Source organism: Lepisosteus platostomus, chromosome 6 (assembly GCF_059453375.1).
Source record: "Lepisosteus platostomus isolate fLepPlt1 chromosome 6, fLepPlt1.hap1, whole genome shotgun sequence".
In the NCBI taxonomy this organism is placed as follows: Eukaryota; Metazoa; Chordata; class Actinopteri; order Semionotiformes; family Lepisosteidae; genus Lepisosteus; species Lepisosteus platostomus.
Window position 1 is genome coordinate 31,079,238 of NC_142616.1, and position 22,704 is coordinate 31,101,941.

General features: G+C 40.9%; 3 protein-coding genes across 6 annotated transcripts; 2 read left to right on the forward strand and 1 right to left on the reverse strand.

Moving 5' to 3' along the window:
* Positions 1-469: 469 nt before the first annotated feature.
* Positions 470-5,037, reverse strand: LOC148661507 (uncharacterized). 4 transcript variants are annotated; one of them, XM_088635357.1, is made up of 4 exons: positions 4,901-4,938; positions 4,703-4,804; positions 2,032-2,456; positions 470-1,306 (listed from the first exon to the last, which is right to left on the reverse strand). In XM_088635357.1, the coding sequence occupies exons 3-4, from the start codon at positions 2,429-2,431 to the stop codon at positions 579-581; spliced, it is 1,128 nt and encodes a 375-aa protein (XP_088491483.1). In that variant the 5' UTR covers positions 2,432-2,456; positions 4,703-4,804; positions 4,901-4,938; the 3' UTR covers positions 470-578. The 4 variants fall into 4 exon arrangements, with proteins under 4 accessions (XP_088491483.1, XP_088491484.1, XP_088491485.1 ...); XM_088635358.1 differs by lacking the exon at positions 4,703-4,804 and having other exon boundaries at positions 4,901-5,037; XM_088635359.1 differs by lacking the exons at positions 4,703-4,804; positions 4,901-4,938 and adding an exon at positions 2,903-3,027.
* Positions 4,982-8,819, forward strand: LOC148661508 (uncharacterized). The gene is made up of 3 exons (XM_088635362.1): positions 4,982-5,108; positions 6,177-6,602; positions 6,853-8,819. Exons 2-3 carry the CDS (start codon positions 6,212-6,214, stop codon positions 7,566-7,568), a joined length of 1,107 nt encoding a protein of 368 aa, XP_088491488.1. The 5' UTR covers positions 4,982-5,108; positions 6,177-6,211; the 3' UTR covers positions 7,569-8,819.
* A 4,160-nt stretch (positions 8,820-12,979) lies between these two features.
* Positions 12,980-18,805, forward strand: kifbp (kinesin family binding protein). The gene is made up of 7 exons (XM_088635363.1): positions 12,980-13,489; positions 14,111-14,209; positions 14,871-14,950; positions 15,282-15,465; positions 16,241-16,334; positions 16,628-16,740; positions 17,142-18,805. The coding sequence occupies exons 1-7, from the start codon at positions 13,049-13,051 to the stop codon at positions 18,018-18,020; spliced, it is 1,890 nt and encodes a 629-aa protein (XP_088491489.1). The 5' UTR covers positions 12,980-13,048; the 3' UTR covers positions 18,021-18,805.
* The last annotated feature ends 3,899 nt before the right edge of the window (positions 18,806-22,704 follow it).

The following is a 22,704-nucleotide window of genomic DNA, read 5'->3' on the forward strand; positions in this document are numbered from 1 at the left end:
GGAGGTTCTTGATCCAACTGTCAACCCTCTCGCATAGGAGAAGAGTAGAGCAGTCATTACAACAGTCGCTTACTGTTTTATTACTGAAATTAAGAGATTTATCAATATGATTAGTCCTCACTTTTAAGGAATTAAATATCTTTCTAAGAACTCGGTGACTGATCCTTATGTGTTACTGGAGCTGCTTCTTTTGCACGCAGGCCGTTTAAGCTCCGATTCCTTTTACATATGAAGGTTTGTATTTACACTCCTGCCGAGTAATACCTTGCATTTTCACCCATGATGCATTAGCATGAATAACACCAGTCACCTAACATGTGCCTGATAGTTAAAATGGCAATCACATTTCTAAACTAAAAAGTCAGTTACAAATGAAAGAAATGTATGTTTTAATGGTGTAGGTACTGTAAAGCCCACTAAAGATGGCAAATGCATCCTTAAGTGGTTAAATACATCACTGAAAACACTATGAAGCAGGCAATGCTTTAAAAAAATAAATCATTCTGCGGTTTCATTTTCCATGTAAAGTTACAACAATTAACACGCCATCTGTGTAATTTGCTTCACACAAGTGCCTCTTAGTCTTTTTTGTCTGCTTTGCGTGCAGTGCTCTCCTGCTCCGCAATGGAGGAAGTGGGCACAGGGGCCTTCACAGCACTGGGCACCACGAAGACGGAGCGCTCCTGCTGGGATGCCAGCAGGTCGATCACCCTGTCCTGGAGACAGTTGGTGGCGTCGATGCTCTCCGTGATCTTGTGATGGATGCCCACGAGCTCCTCGGCCAGGTCCGACACGCTCTCGTTCTTTTCCGTGAGGCAGGAGGCAATGCGGGCGATGTTCTTGTTGGTTTCGCACATCTCCCTGTAGATCAGTCTGTTCTGCCTGGTGAGGGTGCGGAAGCCGTCCTTGAGAGCGGCGGTGTGCTCCCGGTGAGCCCTCAGGAGCTGCTGCTCGAAGGACCCCAGTGGCACAGTCTTGTTACAGCTCGTCCCACTCCAGGCTTTCAAATGCCCCCTCAGTGCAGGATAGGAGCCCTGCGCTGTCTCTCTGGTGGGAGAGTCCTCGCTTGCTATAGCCTCCACTTTGCTGCGAAATGCATATCTGCTGCGCACCTGGTTAACAATGTTGATGTCGCTGTTTGAAAAGGGTATGGGAGTAGGTTCTGTGTAGGTGTGCTGTATCTGGACTACAGGAGTGGCAGAAGATTCCTCACGGTGATGAGCCTTTGTTGTGACTTGTTGGAGATCAGCAGGCTGTTGGCAATTTTCTCGAGATGCTGTATCCATGACCGTGACAAGGAAAGAGTCTGTAAGGAAAAGTTGAGAGCACATGAAACAAAACCACTCCGTTACGCTGACGTATGTTTAACCAGTTTAATTGCTAAAGCAATACATCATTAATAATACTATAAAAAACAAGTTTTTTTTTTTGCTTCAGAGCAGAATTTGATCCTAATCTGGTGAAAGTAATGTTAAATGACAGAGACTTCATAAGTTTTATCAGCTGTTTTGGAGACGATTTGCCCCACTTTGTATAGGAGCAAAATTTTAAATGTAGTCCTGTAATTGTTGTATCAAAGATTTTGACATCTTGCTAAAATTTTGACGCAATGATGAAATTCTGATAGTTCCTGAAATGTAAAAAATAATCAAAGCTGCAAATAAAATCACGCTGTGCAAACGCTTGTTAAAACGTACTAAAAAAAAAAAGCTTGTTTTTTCTCGGCTCTACTGAAAAATTACATTTTGGTGGTTCCAAAAAAGTGCTAACAATTGTGCCATATCATAATAATTTAAATGTAACTTTTCTTCAGATATATCACTGTTTGGAAACCTGGTTATCTTGTTTCTAATCTTTACTGGCGGATAGCTGGGAATGGAAACCCAGCTTTTACGTTTAATCCAAGCACTAGCTTGGAGGCCATGTGGAAAAAGATCACGCCTTGCAAAGCTCAGCAATTGAAAACATTTGAATCTTGACCATTTCCCTAACTTACCAGAGAATTGTTAGATGTGAAAAGCATAACGCTACCTTCGGGAAGGCTGCTCAGTGTTGAGTCCTGCTCCTCATCTTTGACAACAGTGTGGATATTCAAGGAGTCGTACACTCTCTGCTCCATGGAGGTCAGGTAAAGGGAGGAAGAAGGACTGTTTCGAGGCATGTGACGTCGTGCCTCTATAACCTTGGCTTTGGTTCGACGTTTCAGGTCCTGCCAGCGCCTTTTGACCTCGTTTATTGAGCGCTGAATGCCCGAAGTGGCGCACACCCTCTCTGTAATGTCGAACCAGATCTTGTACTTCTCCCGCGTTGTCAGGCGGTTTCCCTGCAAGCCGAACAGCACGTCTTCCCTTTGGGTCACTTCTTCGATTAAGACGTCCAACTCTGCATCTGTGAATTTGTGCTTCCTCATGCGTTCCCTTGGCTGTGTCATGTCTTCTACTTGTATCTCCAGTTTTCTGTCAACAGAATAAGACATAAGACCACAGGACCAGCATGTCAAAATATTTTATAATGGAAGTTAAGGAAATGATAACGTGCTAGCATTAAATCATTCAGATTTCCACCTGCTCTGCCTTATACTTTTATAACAGGAAAAATACTTAGTCTTGCGTAGTACGGTCAGTCTAAGAGTGAAACTACGGTCTTGCCTTTTTGTATTTTTTAGTTATCTGGCAGGTGGTGTGCAGCTACAGTAGCTCGGCCTACAGCTGCAGCAGCAGCAGCAAGTGCTAACAAGCAGTACAGAAAACAGCAGTTACCATTCTGCAATCTGTTCTTCCTGTGGACGTAACCATGACAACACACTAAAATGCTGAGCACAGAAATAAAAGGAAAGGAAACCACCTCAGCAAAAAGAACAGGATTAAGAAAACAAAATAGAACCAGTGCACCCGAAGTATACCGGATAAAGGATGGTAGCTCGACTGCTTGCTTGTTTTTGCGTTCTAAGCATAAGCACTCTGCAGACCTCTCCCCCTGGGGAACAGAGCGTGTTGACTGAGCAGTGCAGCAGTGGCAAACAGCACCTTCAGGAGGAAACAGCACTGAATACAGATGTATGCGCTGACACGCAGACGCCAGCTACCGTAAGCTGTTCTGTGGTCATTTCCCCCCTGCCAGCATCACCACAAACAGACTAATTTAGAATGACACAAACTTCACTAATATGTCACTGCCAGTCAGTACCAATGGGTAGAAATGGTGTTTTATGACTGTAACAAAAAAGATGAGGGAATTACCTTTAAATGTGTGTGTGTGTTTGATTATTTGTTAACTTAACACTGCGCCTCAACAACTATGCCATTTTCACAAGTATAGTGTGACTGTGTATATTATCAGTATTACCATCTCTCAGCTTAAATATTTATGTTCCTCTGTGGTTACACGGGTCAGATACAGTACAACACCAAAAGAAGGCTTCACAATTGAGCCTTACACTTTCCTTCTGTTTTTCAGCATGGAAATATTGTCTCCATTTTCCTTTACAGCTTACAAGTAGACACAGTTCCTCAATCAGATCTCTTCATAAATATTTAGATATAATCCATACTGATTTATACTTTATCTTGCTTTCATCAATGTGGCATTCATCAAGGAAATGAACTGCATTTTTGTCACAAAATGAAAAAAAAACAAGCTAAATGTAAAAAACAGAACTGAACATGTGTACTGTATATCACTCTGGAAACATATCCTGCACATTCTGCTACAGGAGCTGATCACTCTTCCCATAACTGGTTAAGGCTACTCTGCTGACTGATGCACTCCAAGATTTGAGACATGAATGCAGGTCTATGGATTATGTAGCAGGCAGCAAGTACCCCATTGCACCTGTTCCAGAAATGAGAGATTTCATAGAGAGCTATAGCAGTAATTCCCAACTCTGGTCCTGAAGCAGTGAATACTGTCTTATGGTTTTGGCTCCAGCTGAGTTCTGAATCACAGGTTCATTGATTATTTTTTATGTGGCGTATGCTTGTAAATTTGCTTTCAGCTCTTAAAAACAGATTTCTAACTGGTATAAACCCATTACGAATTTCTATGATTCTCTTTTTTTAAATTTGCTTTTTAGTTTTAACTTATTTTTAAACAACTGAATTTCTTGGCCATCAAAGCCTTCTAAACTATCTGAGAAGAGACCATGTTTAAGTCAACCCAGTTTCATGATTCAGAAAATGTATGCATAGTGAATCCTACACGTATTCTAAAGACATCTAAAATTTACAGCATTACAAATGAATTATCTCTTTTCCATGGAAATTACAATTCACACTTGGAGTATATTACACAGAAAGAGTTTAATAATTATACTAGAGGCATATTTGGCATAATTGTACTGTTCTGCTCCAAAGGAAACTTAGAAACTTAATGTCACTAGAAAGATTGTAATGTACACATCTATTTAACTATCTTTTCTATCTGAATATCCTAGCTAAAAATAAATAACCCTAAATAGTATCTTAAGTGTTCCAAAGTATGGTAGGCCATACTGTTATTTCGTTCCAGAATACTTTAATTTCATAGTCCCATAAATTTACCTGAAGAGTTGTTTACTAACACATTTTAAAGTGCTGTAACAAACTCCTTTTCACTGTTTTTTTTTTCCAGTATTGCAGCTGCTTAACATACTTTCTGCAGGGAAATGTTTGAAGATAAAGCTATTTTTAAACCCATCTGGGATACTGCTTTGTGCTGTTTCTACCTAGAGGCGCTGTTTTTCTGCTGCAGCCATGACTGCCACACTGAAAAGGGATCCACGTCTGATCAGTCTCCCGACTACAGGACACGCAGCGCTGTTTGCTTCCTGAAACGCAGAATTGAGGGGGGGGGAAATAAAGCAAAAGTTTCATTCCTCAAACATACACATGAAATGTATTTAATCAATAAACATTTATTTTACCTGTCTGCAGCAGGTTCGTATGTGTGTGTTGTTTTATTCCGTCTGGTCTTCAGAATTTTTTTCTTACTTTTTGAGTGTTACCATGGTGACCTGCACAGGAAGAACAAATTGCGCTGCAGTGTGGTAAGTAGCGATGGGACTTTCTGAATTGCCGCAGCGCTGCGCAGAGCAACCATCACATAGCCTGCGAATTCAGTGGATTCGAGAGGTAAGAGGGGACAAATGACTCAAAACGACTTCTTCCGTCACACGTATCCGCGGGGGTTATCTTTGTATGAAGTTATGGCACTCCCTGATTTGTCTTATTGTTTGTTTCGTCTGTTCAAGCGCAGTACGCTATTTGCGTTAAATTGCTGCTGCCGCTAAGAAAGCCACCCTTGTAGCTGCAGTTGAGACAGCTGTTTATTGTTTTGTGCAAGGCGCTATGAAAGGGAATTCTTCTTAGCTAATTCGTTTTGTGCTATGCCCCCACACCTCCCCAAAAACCTTAAAATAATCAATAATTTAATTGTTGAATTCCAGATTGAAAATGTTTTGATTAGCTTTCATTATGAATTCAAAAACCTGCGTTATTTGTAAACTATGCACTTTGTGTCTGTATTAGACATTATTATAGATATTTGTATAGGGAGTGATATAAGGCTGCATTTATTCTCCTTTGACCCAAAAAACTATCATCAGAAATCATGCTTTATGTGATAGGCCTATAGAAAGGCTATATGTCAGTTATATTTTTAAAGTTATACATTTTAAAAAAATGCGTCAGTTGGCATTTTTAAGCATGCAGGTATAACCGTACTTCGTAAAAGATTATTTGCGCATACAATTAAAGATAAGAGGGTCACTAGTTTTATACTGGCAGTAACTTGTTAGGGCTGAACTTTGCATTTACGTTCTGTAGTTTTTTTTGGCGCTGGGGAAAAAGGGAAGTAAATAGAGATGGACCGAAATTTGCGTTACTTCACTTTCAGATTTGTATTAGTATTCATAGATGGTAGTGCCAATAAATATCATCAGTTATTTCACATGGGCAGCTGAAAGTAATATTTATATTGCAGATCTATTGAAATAACTTTTATTTATATTATCCTGTTTTTGTTGTTAGTATCCTACACTAATCTATACATACTTTGATTTTGTAGTTGTGAGATATTGCTCACGTTATTTGCAAAACGTTATCCAGTGTCTTATTAAACAGATATTTAGAATTAGAACCAAGTTTTGTGGATCAGTTGTAAACAGACTTGAAAGACTGATTTCTTGGTCTCCATTTCAGACTTGGAATAGGGTCAGTTGCACCCAAAACTGGAGATGCAGCCGAGAGAAAGAATGCGCAAACATAAATTCACAGAAGCTGAATTAGCCATCTTAATCGAAGAGGTGACACATAAAGAAGACATGTTATTTGGCCTGCAGGGTAATGGCATGACAACCTATGAGAAAAATAAGCTCTGGGTTGACATCGCACACAGGCTGTACGCAGTGTCTGGCATGCAGCGCACGATTAGCGAGATAAAAAGGAGGTGGCAAGACCTGAAGCGAAGAACCAAGCAGAAAGTTGAAGACGCAAAGCTTCACATTGCCAGGAACAGCCCCACCTCATCTTTGTACCTCACAGCCATGGAACAGAAAGTGTACGGCTCTCTCAATATCCACACCATTGTGAAACAAGAAGATATCGCACAGCCACCTCTTCAGGAAGGTAACCTTAAACTATAGTCACCGAGTGTAAAAAAAAACCCTACAAACTTGAATTACCAAAAAAAAATCAGCACCTCTAAATACAAGTTTCCTTGCTCGATATTTGAGAGAGAGAGCCAGTTTTTAGCTGGAGGAGGTTTAACTGTAGTTAGTTTTCCTAACTATAACTGCTTATAGTGTGATAACAATAAATCATCATTTTATATTTTACAAGGCTTTTGTAACTTGTTTATTGCATTCTGTATTTTTAGAGACTTGTCATGCTAGAGACACTGGCTCCTCAGAATACTATGAAGAAGAGTCTTCAGAACAGAAGGCTTCGGGCTTACAGACTCATACCTGTCAAGACCCTTCAGGTGCCCTTCAGACGCCCCCACACACCTACGCAGAACAGTCCAGCTCCAGCCCATTTGGAAACCAAGAAATTTCACCAGAAGGAAGCAGCACTTTTTCACGTCGGAACAAAGTAGAACCTGCAGCAAGCGAGGGCTCTCCCGCCAGAGGGACAGCGCAGGGCTCCTATCCTGCACTGAGGGGGCATTTGAAAGCCTGGAGTGGGACGAGCTGTAACAAGACTGTGCCACTGGGGTCCTTCGAGCAGCAGCTCCTGAGGGCTCACCGGGAGCACACCGCCGCTCTCAAGGACGGCTTCCGCACCCTCACCAGGCAGAACAGACTGATCTACAGGGAGATGTGCGAAACCAACAAGAACATCGCCCGCATTGCCTCCTGCCTCACGGAAAAGAACGAGAGCGTGTCGGACCTGGCCGAGGAGCTCGTGGGCATCCATCACAAGATCACGGAGAGCATCGACGCCACCAACTGTCTCCAAGACAGGGTGATCGACCTGCTGGCATCCCAGCAGGAGCGCTCCTTCTTCGTGGTGCCCAGTGCTGTGAAGGCCCCTGTGCCCACTTCCTCGATTGCGGAGCAGGAGAACACTGCACGCAGAGAGGAAACAATGTGATTGAACTAATGGAGTAGCAGTTTACTCCACGTATATGTTAATCATCATGTTACCTTGTTTCTTGTGTAAGAGAAAATCCTTCTTTGTATTTTAGGGACCGTAGCTTATGAGTTTTTGAGCCAGGCTTTAATACACTAGAACCTCCAGCCCCTCCACTGTTATTTCCCAGTTTTGAAAAGTCACATCTTTGTTGTTTTTTCAATAAAAAGGTATTTATTGGAAAGATGTTTGGCTAGATGTGGGAAGGACAGCCTAATCCAGTTTATCACCCTTAGCTATAATTTATAAAAGCATTGCTTTAGGATATTTCAGCTAGCTGTTTAGAGAAACAAAGCTTAAAAATATAAGAAATACAGTTTTCTTTTTAGGAAGCTTCCATACAGATCTCTTAAACGTCTTTACATGGTTTAAAATGACTATACTCAATAAACCCAGCTAATGAGTAATTCACGTAGTACAGTCATAAAACTTTACTATAAAGTGAAGCATGCATGCTTTTCACATTTTTGAAAATATTTTTAAGTTTGATGCATAAAGTAACTTAATAGGTATGTGTTTATGTAAGATTTATCATAGACCTCCTGATTATTTAAAAGCCTTTCTGCTGCTGCACTGACATTTTGCGCTTTTTGTAGTCTGTTTGGCACTTATTTCCATGGTTTGGAAGAAAGGAAAAGAAATGCAAGATTTTACTTTTACCAAAATATAAAATTTGTCACTTTCTATGTGCTTAATAATGGGACCAGAAGATAAGGTAAGAAGTAAGTACAGGAGTTCATGTGTTCATGCTTCATCTGTGGATTAACTGTGCAGTAGTGAGTAGGTCCACTTCTTCAAGCAGTTGTTATGGCTCAGGACCTGTTAGTAACATTTGTCAATACAGTATATGCAATATGGTATATCCATATAACAATAATAGACCTTATGGATTATGTTGTGTAACAACTTTAAGGAACAATGTTGTCATTCAAGTAAAAGACATAAAATGATATTTTTTTGTTCAAAGTTCCCATCCATATCCAGTGTAACTGTTGTAAGGCCAGTCAATATACGGTATGAACTACATTAAGAAAATTGCAATTTTCTTCAGTCACCATGTTGATAAATTAGAGAATTATAAATAAACAGTATTTTCATGATCTCATGGACATATATATATATATATGTAGATGTTTATAGTCTACTAATGTCATTACTTGTGAATATTTTTATAACAAGTTCTTAAGAATAAATGAATTCAGAAATTAAAAATTGACATTTTTTTTCAAAATGACGCATTATAATTGGTATTGTAATTAATTGTCTGTTGTTTTTAGTGATAAAACAAGCAGCAATGCCAAACTAAACAAGGATGGGCTTGGTCAGTACTGGGGGAGGAAACCTCAAGGAAAGCCAGGCTGCTACTGTAAGTGTGTGAGGACCAGGAGGTTGATCTTTCCCCTCTGGGCCATCCGTCCGTTTCTTACCACTGCATCCAATTTAGGGTCATGGGAAAGCCAGAGCCTATCCCAGCAAGCAACTTTCACAAGGTGGGAATGGTATGCCAGTCCATCACAGAGCACACACTGACACACCAGGGCCAATTTTCCCAGATGACAATTAAGCTATCAGTATGTTTTTGGACTTGGGATAAACACACAGTACAAACTCCATGTTCTCAGCACCCATCCAGAATTGGGCCCAGGGCCCCAGCGCTGTGAGGTAGCAATGCTAACTCTGCCACAGTGCTACCCATCCCTCTGGACCACATTTACCAAAACGCAGTGCTCCAGGAAAATGACAGGGCACTGTCCTGTGGGATGTGCCATTACGTTAATGTCCTGACTTATAGATGATTAAAGGTCCCATAAGTTTTAGTTTTACCCTAACACCCTGGCTAAATTGCATTTTGAATTTGAACAATCAGACCTGCTTAACTTTCCACCTAAAATTCAACCGGTGAGAAATATCTGATTTCTGTCTGATCTGCAACACTCCACTCAAAACGCTTTAGAGGTAATGGGGACTCCCCTCCACCACCACTGATGTGCAGCCCCACCTGCATGATGCAACAGCAGCCATAGTGCGCCAGAACGCTCACCACACATCAGAACAGAATGATGAACCCAGTTCATATTCAGATGGGGATAATTAGGAGGCCAATGGGAAATTTGGCCAAGACACTGGGGTTACACCCCTACTCTTTTCAAGAAACACCCTGGGATTTTTAATGACCACAGTGTCAGGACCTCCGTTTTCCATCTCAACCGAAATGGCAACTTTTATAGTGTCCTTATCACTATACTGGGGCATTAGGACCCACACAGAATGCAGGGTGAGCTCCCCCTGCTGGCCCCACTAACACCTCTTCCAGCAGCAACCTTAGTTTTCCCAGGAGGTCTCCCATCCAGGTAATGACCAGGCTCACACCTGCTTAACTTCAGTGTGCTGCTATTTGTGAGATGCCTTCAGTAATGAAGTATACTCCAATAAGAAAGTTAAAGCACTTTTAGATATGTTGGTAAGAAATGTCTGTATAGAAGCAGATAATCAAAAGAACGTCTAATGCAATTGGAATTTTATTTAACATATCAGTTTCATTTAGAACAGTATTGGTAGATTTTTTCATGTGTACATTTTACACCATATTTTCATATCATATTTAAATAGCGTATTAAACAATGGAGACCACACAGGGTCTAAGAAAATAACTTTTAAGTTTTTTTCTGGAAAATATGGCAAAAGGTAAATTAATTTTCCACTTCATTACTAATAATGTATAGTAACACTGCCTTTTCTTTTTAGATTGAATATTAAAAAAAATTTACCTATGAAAATTAATCTTAGATATTAAGTAAACTAATAAATATATTAGGAACATTAGAGAGGTAATCAATGGAGTATAACAAAACTGCCTTCACATTGTAAATTCTCAAGATAATGTTTTGTACTGCACCCCCTAGTGGTATTTATTGGAATATGAAGCCTAATGGCTAATGTTCTGGTTATAATGCCATCAAATTGCATTAATCAAAGATTTCATCCTAGTTTAATTGAACATGGTGTGTAGTTGGAAAACTCATCAAGGATATGATAAGAGGGGGTAGCAGAGACTATAGTGAAGTCATTGCTGGGTACTATAGGGTTTAGTTCCAGCAGCGATGCTCTTCTTAACGTGTATCAAAGATTCAGACTCTAGTAGAGTCAGTAGCCGTAATAATGAAGATAATGTAACAGTAGGAGCACAGTAGGAGATGTAGGCAAAACCCGGAACTGGCCCGACACATGACATGGAATGTGGATACTCACAAAATATGCAACAGCGAGTGTGAAATACATATATCAGCTGGGTGGTATTAAACTGAAAGAGGTAATATATGAGTGAGATCTCAACTCTGTGAAGTTTTAATTTACTTTTTCATCTAGCCAGTGTAGGACAGTGATAAAAAGGCCAATAAATGGGTAATCTAAAAGAGGAAATTGGATCTTGTTGTTGTTGTTGTTTTCAGAATACATACTGTACTAACATCCTCTTTTCATAAATTCTTACAATGATTTGTTTAATATTTCCAATGTGAATGTTTTCTATTTACCTGTTACCTTTTGTTTTGGATCTGAACTGATTACAGTACATGTACAGTAACATGGACCGCAGAGCTCGCTGCTCGCTGGTAACATCACACACAACTGGTTTTAAAAAGGGCTCCGAGGAGAATGGTTCGTAAGGTTTTTTGACAGGACATTGTATCTGACTGGAACAAGTACAGGTTTATCCCATGCTGAAAAGAGAAGAAAAGCAACACATTTCGTCTGTGGAGCCTTCTTCGGGTGTAAACCTCTTGAAACGGCTCACGATGGATTAAAAAAAAACTATTTAAGCATTAACAAGAAAGAATACAAAACAAACGAGTATATATAACATTTTACAAAATAAATAAAAATAATGAAAAAAGTTTAAACAAATTATTATTATTAGATAAAGTCCGCACTGCTTTCATATTGTTACAATTTGAAATAGTCTGCAGATACTCCTTTAGATCCATTTTAAAATGTTCAAAAAGGATTCTTCCCAGACCATTTCATTTTGTATATATGATAACGTGCCATTATAATAATTAAGTTAATTACAAACTATATTTTTGTATCGTTTTAGATGGTGCTGAAATTTAACATAACATCTCTTTCTTCATAGCAAATATCAATATTGGACTCTTTTAATATAAGTTTGCAACTCAGTCCAGAAAGGTTTTACCATGGGACATAATTAAAATAAATGTTGAACAGTTTCAGGGCTACTGTCACAAAAAAAACAAATTTATCATCTGTATTAATTTTAAATCTCTGGACAACAAGGGTCTTAGCTGGGTAAATTCAATTAATTATTTTGTATGAAACCTCCTTAACCTTATTAGTTATTTAAGATTTATTGGGCATCATCCACATTTTTTTCCAATCAACTCATTTTCCAAATGAGGAATTCCAATATAATGTAACAGCGAGGATATTATCATTTTGCAACAGAGATCTTAAAAATGTTATTACATCCACAACTCAAAATGTCCTTTCCTTTTTTAGTCTGATGTGACCTGTAAATTCTTCCAGCGTCTCTAATAATATAATAAACTTTATTTTATATAGCGCCTTTAAAAGTGGCTTCTCAAAGCGCTTTACAGGATGACAATAACAATAAATAAGAAGACTACAACAATAAATAAGATTTCACAAGATAAGACACAATTACAATTAAAACAATACAACAATAACAATAGAGGAGACGGTGGAAGGTGGTATTAAGAAGAGCAGAGGGGTGAAGAATGGAACCAGTTAAGTAAAGGCTTTTCTGAAGAAGAAGGTTTTGAGTCTGGATTTGAAGGAGTTTAGAGAAGGTGACTCTCTAATATCCTTGGGCAAAGAGTTCCAGAGCTTGGGGGCATAGCAGGAGAAGGCCCTGTCGCCCATACAATGTAGACGGGCTTGGGGGACAGTAAGGAGGGCAGAATTTGAAGAGCTGAGGTTGCGAGGTGGGGAGTAGGGCGATAATAGTTCAGACAAGTATTGAGGTGCCAAGCCATGTAAAGCCTTATAGGTGAGCATGAGGATTTTAAAGTCTACGCGGAATTTGACCGGAAGCCAGTGCAAGGACTCCAGGATAGGAGTAATGTGAACACTTGCACTAGACCTGGTCAGGATTCTGGCTGCTGAATTTTGGACTACTATTGCAACTCCTTTAAAAAGTCAATATTTTCCTAGGAATCGCGGTAATTACAGCGAAATATTGATAAAAAGTAATAGAAATATTATATCTTTTAACAAACTCGATGCCAGCTCACGATGTTCAACGGCTCCACACCGCCCCGCCCCCGTATAACTCTGGGCTCTGGGCTGGGCAGAATGTGTAAGGATTTCATCGGCGCCGTTTAATGATGTCACTTGTTTGCGCCGCAGGGGAAAGGGTAGTGTAGAGAGTTGAGAGCTTTTCAAAGTGCGCTTGCTCTGGTAAGATGGCTGCTTCTGCAACATCAGAGTTGAGCTCCCTTTGTGAAAAATACAGCCGCGCCGTTACTCTTTCTGAGGTAGAATCCAGGAAGGACCCGGAGACTGACCCTTTTCGCTCCAAGTACAAAGCCAGGGAGCTTCTGAAGGAGATAATCTGTACCCTGAGGAACCAGTATATCGGGGAGGATGACGGGGAAAGCGACCAGCCCCAGAAGGATCAGATTCTTGAGGGTTCGGACTCAGAGGGATGTGGGAGCGGTTGTGTCGGGGGCTCGCCAGCCGCCCTCAGGGCAGCAAAACTCGGAGTGATCGAGCACCTTCTAGGGGTAAACCATGTGGAGACTGAAGAACTTTCCGCTGGAGAGGAACATCTGATGAACTGCCTCAAACTGCTGGATAAATACAGCATGTCAAGGGAAAACATCTCTATAAACATACAGACCAGGGTATTGTATTGTTGCCACGTTCCATTGTGAAAAAACTGCACACCATATCACATTAGAAAAAGTAATAGGTTTATTCCATGCTGAAAAAAAGAAGAAAAAAACGTTTCGGCCGTGGAGTCTTCTTCAGGTGTGAGAAGGCTCCACGGCCGAAACGTTGTGTTTTTTCTTCTTTTTTTCAGCATGGAATAAACCTATTACTTTTTCCTTTGCAGACTACGCATGCTGACGCAGCTACCCACCTGAAATATCACATTAGGTTAACTATACCTTTTTTATGCACACGTTATTTTGATTACATTTTATTTTTATATAACCGACAGTTATTCTAAGGCAAAACTATAACGCTTTTAGCCTGTAGCAACCGGTTTTGTAGTATCTGATGTCATATATTTCTGTCCCCAAATCTAAGAGAAATGTATAATGTTAATAAAACATTAACGGTAATTGACAGGTAATCCTTCATGTTAAGTTTCTGTCTTTTGGGGAACTGTATACGTTTTGTAGACGGTGAGAGGAAACGAATGGTCCAGTGCGACGCTTCATTTCGTTGATTTGGAAGTGAATAAAGGAGTGGATTTAAGACAGGTGGCTGAGAGGAAAATGTCTTCATTCTTTCTGTAGAATCAGTTGGGTATTCTGTGGGCTGGACGAGATGAAACTGAGAAGGCGCAGGGTTTTCTGGAAACTGCAGAGTCTCTGTACATTCAGTATATGAAACAGGTAAGTTAGTTATGTATTCCTGTGGTTTGTGATTACAGTTTACTGCCTTGCGAATCAGACAACGTTACACTACCTTAATCAAGCCGGTACATGTTCGTTTACATTAGAAGGCGTATAGTTGCTCTGAACAGGAAGCGATTGCCTGCGTGCATTTATACTAGACATATTATTACAGACTTTTCATTCATGCAGAAACATCGTTCCTGAGATATTAAGTATTGTGATATTGATCTGTCAGGTATTTTTAGGGTTGTTGAATAATTTCCTAGAAATATACAGTATGGTGATGTCGTACACCTCAGGGGTAGCCAACCTTGGTCCTAGGGGCAAACAGTCTAGTGTGTATTACAGGCCAGCCAAAATCATCAGTTTGTGAGCTTTAATTAATTCTGTACAATGCGCAGTTTAAGTTCAGAATGGTCAAGAGTGATCCTTAGAGCTACAGAATGTTAATAGGTTCGTATTGCACAATCTCTGATTTACTGTAAATGAGAGGAACAAATCCCTTGGATCAAATGGTCATAAGGAAACTCTTCCAAGTAATAGTGGTTTTGTTTGTGAACATGCAGTCCCCTTCTTCTCCAAATTCAAAGCAGCGGCCCTGCCAGAATGCTTGGTTTTAAACTGTTTTAAGCTAGAAAGACCTGTTTTTTCCATACAGGATGGACAGCCCCCAATGGATCTCAGTGACTTCTTTGTGACAGAAGGGGAAAGTGTATTGGACCAAGAAAGAACAAAAAGGTAGTTACTCGGATTAAAAGTAAGCATTAAACTGAGTTTTCTTATATTACTGACATTTTACTAGAAAGGTAAGTAGTTTCTTAATGTAAGTTATAAATCATGTGACAGACATGATTGTGTCAGTCTCGTTATATAATATTGGCCTTGTTGTGCAGTTAATCTTGTCACAGCATTATCTTTCTGTAAACATGTGCCCAAGGTAAATCTAGAAGCTTTGCCACTGATAGTGGTGTTTGGACATGTTAGGAACAACTGCTAAAGCCTTTTCTTTGTCCACAAAATGCAAAGGAAATAACACTAAAACATGCATCTCTTTTGTTATGCTGGACAGATTTGAAATGGCTCACACTTACACATTGTATTACTTGGCTCAAGTCTACAAGAACCTGGAACAGTACGAAAAAGCTGGCCGGTACTGCCACACCACTCTTCAGAGGCAGCTGGAGTTTAACCACTTTGTTCCTCTAGAATGGGCCATCAATGCTGCAACATTGTCCCAGTATTACATTACTAAGGTAAGAGTCAGCTCAGGGCAGGCTGGTGGTTTCCACCCAAGACACGTAATGCAGTGGGACTGAAGCTTTGACTCGTACGTGCTAGTCCAGAGTGTTGCAGAAAGTGTTGTTTATTGCAGATGTGATGCTCAGCCTTACTCCAGCTTTGTCCCTGTGAGGTTCACGGTTGCTCTGTAACTTTGGTTAGAATTATACAGTAACTTTGCCAGTTTTGTTTTAAACTCAGTGTGGTCTTTTTTTTTTTTAGATCAGTGTTCTCTGGTCAGAACATTTGGAGTATTTCTTGACTTACTTTTCTACCCATCAACAAATACAATTCTCCTTCTTATTCTGTCTTTTTTTCAAAATTTAAAGTATAATAAAGTAAATTGCCTTAAATCTTAAATTTCTGAGAACCGGCTGGTTTCCATTAATTTCTATTATTGTCCTTAATAGACCCCCTCTAAACATGACTGGGGTGTTGCACACACTCCTACGGTTTATGTAGTTAATCCCAGTGGGCTCTGCAGTGCAGTGGTCTGATATCATCAACATAATACCTACTTCTCTTGCAGCATCACTGTGGCTGTTCCAAAGTCACATAGTAGACTTCAGCAGAACAATGTGAACAGGCGGTGAGGTGGCACTGTGGCTAAGGATCTGGGCCTGTGGCTCTGGAAGGTTGCCGGTTCAAATCCTGCGGCCGGCAGAGGAATCCTACTCCGTTGGGGCCCCTGAGCAAGGCCCTTAACTCCAACTGAAAGAACTAATTTTCTTTCTTCTTTCTCTCCGTTAGTCTCGTTATATGGAGGGAAGGCACTGCTTGGCTGCGGCTGTTGTGGTTGCAGGCCTGGCAGGCGAGGTGCCGTCAGAAGCAGCAGCGCAGGAGAGTAAGTGTCACCCCGAGGCACTGGGGGTTTGTCCTCATGGCCGGTAGGGAGGAACTGAAGTTGTGAAAGTGAATGGGATTGTATTCATGAGCCAGACATCTGCGGAATTGTTTTAAAGTAAAAATGAGAAACGGGGAAAGATGGGGAGGCATAAATGAACCTTTGCTTTGTGTTGGAGACAGAGCAAGTTCCTGATTTCACATTCTGTTGATTGAAATCTAAGACGTTGGAGTTAGTAGTACATTTACCAAATAGTACATTTACCAATGTGTACCATGTCTTTCTTGGTCTAGACGAGGCAGAGGGTGAAAAGAGGGAGCAACTTCGTCAGAAGAGAGCGGAAATAGCCCGGTGCTGGATAAAATACTGCTTGAATCTTCTGCAAGATGCCAAAAAACTCCTAGAGGTAGAGCTTTATTTTTTTTAATTGTTGAGTGTACATTTCTGTCCACTTTTGGTTGCCTTTTTGTTAAACACCATCTGTGGTTTTCCATTACTTTGTATTATTGCATTCGCAAGCTGTGTGCCTGTTCCTTTAGTTTCCTTCTGCAAGAGATTCTGTATGGGTACCTTCAGATGGCAGGCACATGTGAAACTTACTTTCTTTCCCTGGCAGTGAATATACTGCCTGCAAATCCTGTGGTCTCAATTGTTTGTCTGACCTTGGTGTAGAAAGAAGGATCCACTTATTTTAGAAGCAAAATGATGGACAATGATCAACAAAAGATGAGTTTGCAGTGCTTTCCCGTCACTTATAGGAGAAGTTTTTTTTAAATGAACTTCCCTCTTCTGGTGGGTTTACTGCAGGATAATATTGGCGAGCTGGATGTGGAGCGTCAGGCGGAACTGAAAGCGCGCCGCCGGCAGGAGGACGAGGAGGAGGAGAAAGGCCTGAAGAGCGCCATCTTGTTTGGCTCCAGGGACATCTTCGATTCCATTTTGGCCCTGGAGGAGAAGGTGAGTTGCACCTACCCTCTGGATTTCGAGGAAGCCCGGGCCATCTTCCTGGTGGGGCAGAACTACGTGACCGAGGCCAAGGAATACTTCCAGATGGATGGCCACGTCACGGACCACATCGAGGTGGTGCAAGACCACAGCGCTCTCTTCAAGGCCCTGTCCTTCTTCGAGGAGGACTACGAGAGGCGCTGCAAGATGCACAAACGGCGCATCGACATGCTGGAGCCCATCTGCAAGGACCTGAACGCCCAGTACTATCTCCTCATCTGCCGGCAGCTGCAGTTCGAGCTGGCTGAGACCTACTACGAGATGATGGACCTCAAGCTGGCCCTGGCCGACAAGCAGGACGAGCTGGACGCGCACACCGTCAAGAAGTTCAACCACCTCTGCGCGGCCTCCATCAAGTACTACAAGATGTTTCTGGACTCCATCAGGACGCCCGACGGCAAGTTCCCCGAGAAGCTGGAGGACGACGTGCTCCGCCCCGCGCTCGTGGCCAAGTTCCGCGTCGCCCGGCTGTACGGGAGAATCATCTGCCCCGATGGCGCCACTCAGCTGGAGAACCTCGACAAATCCTTGGAGTGTTACCGCTTCGTGGTGGACTACTGCGAGCAGGACACCGAGGCCAAGAAGGCAGTGGAGACCGAGCTGGAGCTGAGCGAGGAGATGGCCGGCCTCCTCCCTATAAAGATTGAGCGGCTGAGAGCGAAGCAGGCTGCCTTAAACTGACTCGCCGCCTGACGCCTGTCAGAGCACGACGGAGAGCCTTGGATTGCGTTTTTCTTACGTGCCCAATAACGGCAACCAGTGTCCTAATCTCTTACACCTGTAGGAAACTAAGACGGCCGCTTTGTCAGTACTTACGTTCTTTCAATAATTCTGCTAATCTGTTAATGCACAATGGGAAATCCATATTTATTAGTGCAATGCTGAAGTGTGTAATTGAGTGTCTCCAGTAATGGAAATGAGAATGATTTGGTTTCTGAGCAGCATTGGCACAAATGTCTAAGGAAAAAAGATTTGTGAATTGGTGTGTTTTTTTTTTTACTATTTAGCAGATTAAGAGCATACTGCTCTTAGGTTTTTGGTCCAGCAGTAGCCTTTTCGTCTTCCACTGGCTTGGTGACTTACCATATGTGCTCTCACGGGTGTTATTCTTCTACAGCACTTACCATGCCCGTCTCTGAGAGTATAGGAGGAAGTCCATGCCATGACGTCTTTCTTGATTGGGGTTAAAAATAGCTGATGTGGGGGAAGACATGAGGGGAGGGTTTCTCGCGAACGGGTCACTTCTCTGTCTGGTTCTGTACATTTTGCAGCTTTGTTTGCATTATTAAACAACTATTAATCACAATTTACCACAAATGTACTCTGCATGAGCTGCCACATGGCGTTGTTAGTCACTACCTGACTTTGGGATGGTCCTTTCTGACATTATTTATTTGTTCAGCACTTCTCAGTGTCGTGTTCATTTAAAGCTGTAAAGTAACCTCAAATAAAACTGTATCAGCTTACTTAAACTACTCTTTATTTCTTTAGACTGTAAAGCATAGATCAGCTAAAGATATTGAGAGAGTTCAAGCCAGGAACAGCTTGGAAAAGTTTAAGGAAAGGATTGCTTTTGCCGGTAAAAATGCACAGCTACTGTGTCTGTACAAAGTGAACTCAATGTGTAGAACAAAAAAAGCTCTAAATTATTTATCAGTGCATATAGTTAGTCTTGAAGGGTTTTTGTGTTGGGGACACCATATTCATAAAAAAAGGCACCATCCTTTGGATGAGATTTAAAATCGAACTCCTGACTCTCCATGGTCCTTAAAACCCAGGGCATTTCTCAAAAAGAGTAGGGGGTGTTACTCCGGTGTCGTGGCCAGTTTTGCCCTTTGGCCTTTACCATCCATAGTCTAATAATCCCCATCTCTGAATTGGCTTCATCACTCTGCTCTCCTCCCCACTGATAGCTGGTGTGTGGTGAGCGTTCTGGTGCACTATGGCTGCCGTCGCATCATCCAGGTGGGGCTGCACATTGGTGGTGGTGGAGGGGAGTCCCCATTACCTGTAAAGGGCTTTGAGTGGAGTGTCGAGAAAAATGCTATGTAAGTGTAAGGATTTTACCATTATAATATTATATATATATAATAATTATTATTATAAATTATAAATATATATATATACAATTAGAATTTTATATAGAATTAACTTTTTCCTGAATTTCCAGCCAGAAGGAATATTCACTTGTTGATAAACATTTGTCCACTAGATGGCATGAAATGTTAGATTTAAGAATTTTGTTCTGATCGTACAGCAGATTGCAAGGGGCATAAGAATATTAAACATAAATTGATTAATATTGAAATATGGAATTGAGTGGGGTATCAAAAAGCCCTTTAGACACTAGAAAAGAACACCTTGAAACTACTTACATCTATTAATACCTTCAGAAAATTGTGGATAAGCAACTAACATCCCATAATGCTGTTTGTGTTCTGCCTGTCCTAAATGATAGGACTCTGCAACAGTAAAGTACACTGCTAGGAATGCAGAGCAGCAGCAGGTAATATATAAATGCATGTCTTCTCTTATTTTGCCAGTGTGCTTACTTGGAACATTTATTTACCAGACTAACACTTTTAGCATGAGTTTTAATTCAGACATTACAGAGCAAACAGTGGATTACTTGTGAAATGTACAGTGCGCTCATTAAACGGTGTGTGACTCATCAGATCTGCCTAGCTAGTCATTAAATGGAAGTCTCTTAATGTCAGGGTGGTATATGGTGCAGTGAAGTAAAGAACACCCAGCTTTTCAGAAATTTGCCAGGGAATGCCTCTTTCAGACATCTTATTTGCCTTATGGCGGCTCTACCCTTTACTTGCTTGTTTTAATGCAGCAGTTTCCCCATTGAGCTATGTCTCGTAAGTGCAGACGTGAATTACACCCCACACTCCAACCCAGCTATTTAACGGTTCTAAACGTGTTACCACCAGCAAGATAAATGAGAAAGTCTTGTTTATTTCCACAAAACAAGATGCTAGCTGAGGATGATTTGGAGGTTTACCAGCTTATTCTCATGTATCGGGTTAATGACCCTTCCGCTCACTTTTACTGACTAGACCACCCACTGCCTGTGCTTTTGTAAACCAGAAACTCAGCTATTATCAACCAGTGCCGAGAAATACTGTCAATTTTGATGTTGTGTTAAAGACAAACAGTAGTACACCATAATAAGCCTTATACCATAATAAGAATAGTTAATTATTAAGCATAATTTTATGATGAAAATTCATCCGCTCTCCCCTTCCTCCAATATAAGTTCATGGGGGACCCAGTGCCTGTCCCAGCAAGCAACAGGCGTAAGGCCGGGTATACCCTGGGCAAGACACCAGTCCATCACAGGACACACACTCACACCAGGGCCAGTTCTGCCATAAGTCAACCTACTACTAGGTTTTTGGGCTGTGGGAAGAAACTCACACGATCACAGTGAGAACTTACAAACTTTGTGCAGATAGCACCTTGAGTCTGGGATTGAACCCAGGGACCCCAGCACTGCAACAATGCTGACCACTGCGCCACCATGCTGCCTGCATACTGAAAAGATTTTCAAATGTTTCACTTTCCAAAATACAGAGCTCGTAGTCTGCATCACATGATTCAACGGTCCACTAGTTGAGTAAAGTAATTTGGACAACATGTTGGTGAAGTAATGGATTTCTTCAGAGCTACGTCCCTGCCTGGTGACAACGGCCTCGGCACACTTCCTCTTTGTCCTGCTCCTAAGAGCCTTTTATCGCCTGAATCGCCCTTAGGTGCAGGACACTCATGAGCTGTTATGTGGCAATGATTCGAGAAATGATGAGAACAACAGAGGAGCAGGGTTTCTTCTGCCTCTTGCTTCGGGCCAGAAGACGCGCATTTTATGCGTCTGCTGCAGAGAGATAAATGACTTGTATTATTATTTTTAGAGGTTTTAATCTTATTTCATGTCGCAGTACAAACTTCTGTTTCCTCTTTTTACCACTTTATGTGGAGCAAAATTTATTTTTGGCAAAGTCTAAGACCTTAATTTCCTCAATTTTTTTACTCGTAATTTCCAGTGAGTGAACAAAAGTGCTCACATGCTTTCTCGCATTTTGCCAGGCTTGGCTTTTCATCCAAATGACATATGATGCAATCTCAAATGATGCATCTACTTGATTACTGATGTGTTGCTGCAGATCTACTCGATTACTGATGTGCTGCTATAATGACATTTTTCTGTGACGCCATTTTGTTTTTGCCATTGTGTAAAAACTAATGTTGAGTGGTATTGTGGCATTTCATGGCTTCCCCGCATTTAAATGAGCCAACATAAGTTAAGCATACTGCTTAGGACCGAGGAACATGGGGAATCGCACACGGCCTGGGTAGGTTTCATGGAGACTGTTGAATCCAACTGGATTGTGGTTACATTATATACTTTATATGTAAGAAACACATTATAGATCTCTATAGCCGCTTTGGATAAAAGTCAGAATAAACTAATCAATAAACTGCCTGACCATGTCCACATCAGCTTTGGGGAAAAACAGGTGCTTAGATAGAAGCTATTAAAAGTACCATTGTGTCATATATGGGTTAGAAGATAATAAGATGTTATTCCAGGACAGTGAAGGTATGTTGCAGTTTGGGTCGAGGTTTTTAAAATCTTTTTAAAAAAAAAACACAATGAGATTTTTTGGTTGGGAAGAGATTGGTGGCAAAAAAGTGAAGCTTCAGTTCCTTATGGTCATACATTATTTTCTTATCCATCTTTCTTAATTGTTCCCAAACTATGTAGACAGCTGTTGTAAAAGACTGTGCATTTGGAAATTACAGTATATGGAATGGAGCAGCTCACCAAGTGACTGAGACACTATTTTGTATTTAGCTTGTGTAATGACATAGCTGTCTTTTCTTTGGGTGTAACCCTTTATCTGTCTCTATTTAGATTTGTAATTTCCAAGAAAGGCATAACTATATCAGTGTTGTAATATACATTGGCTATAAAGAGTCTAAACACCCTTATTGAAATTGCAGGTTTTTGTGATGTAAAGCCAGAAATCAAGATAAATCATGTCAGAAAATTTGTGACCTTGCAACTAACAAAATTAAAGAGAAAAACCAATAGATAATTAGAGAAAAATAATTGAAATGCTAAAAAAACCTACAACACGCTGGTTGTATAAGTGTGCACACCCCCAACAAATACTTTGTGGAAGATCCTTTTGCATTTATTATAGCAGTAAGTCTTTGTGAATAAGTCTCCATCAACTTTGCAATTTTATCCCACTCAAAAGAGTTCAAACTCCTTTCAATTGCCAGGGGATCTCGTGTGCACAGCTCTCTTTAGGTTATTCCACAGGTTTTCTATGGGATTGAGGCCTGGGCCATT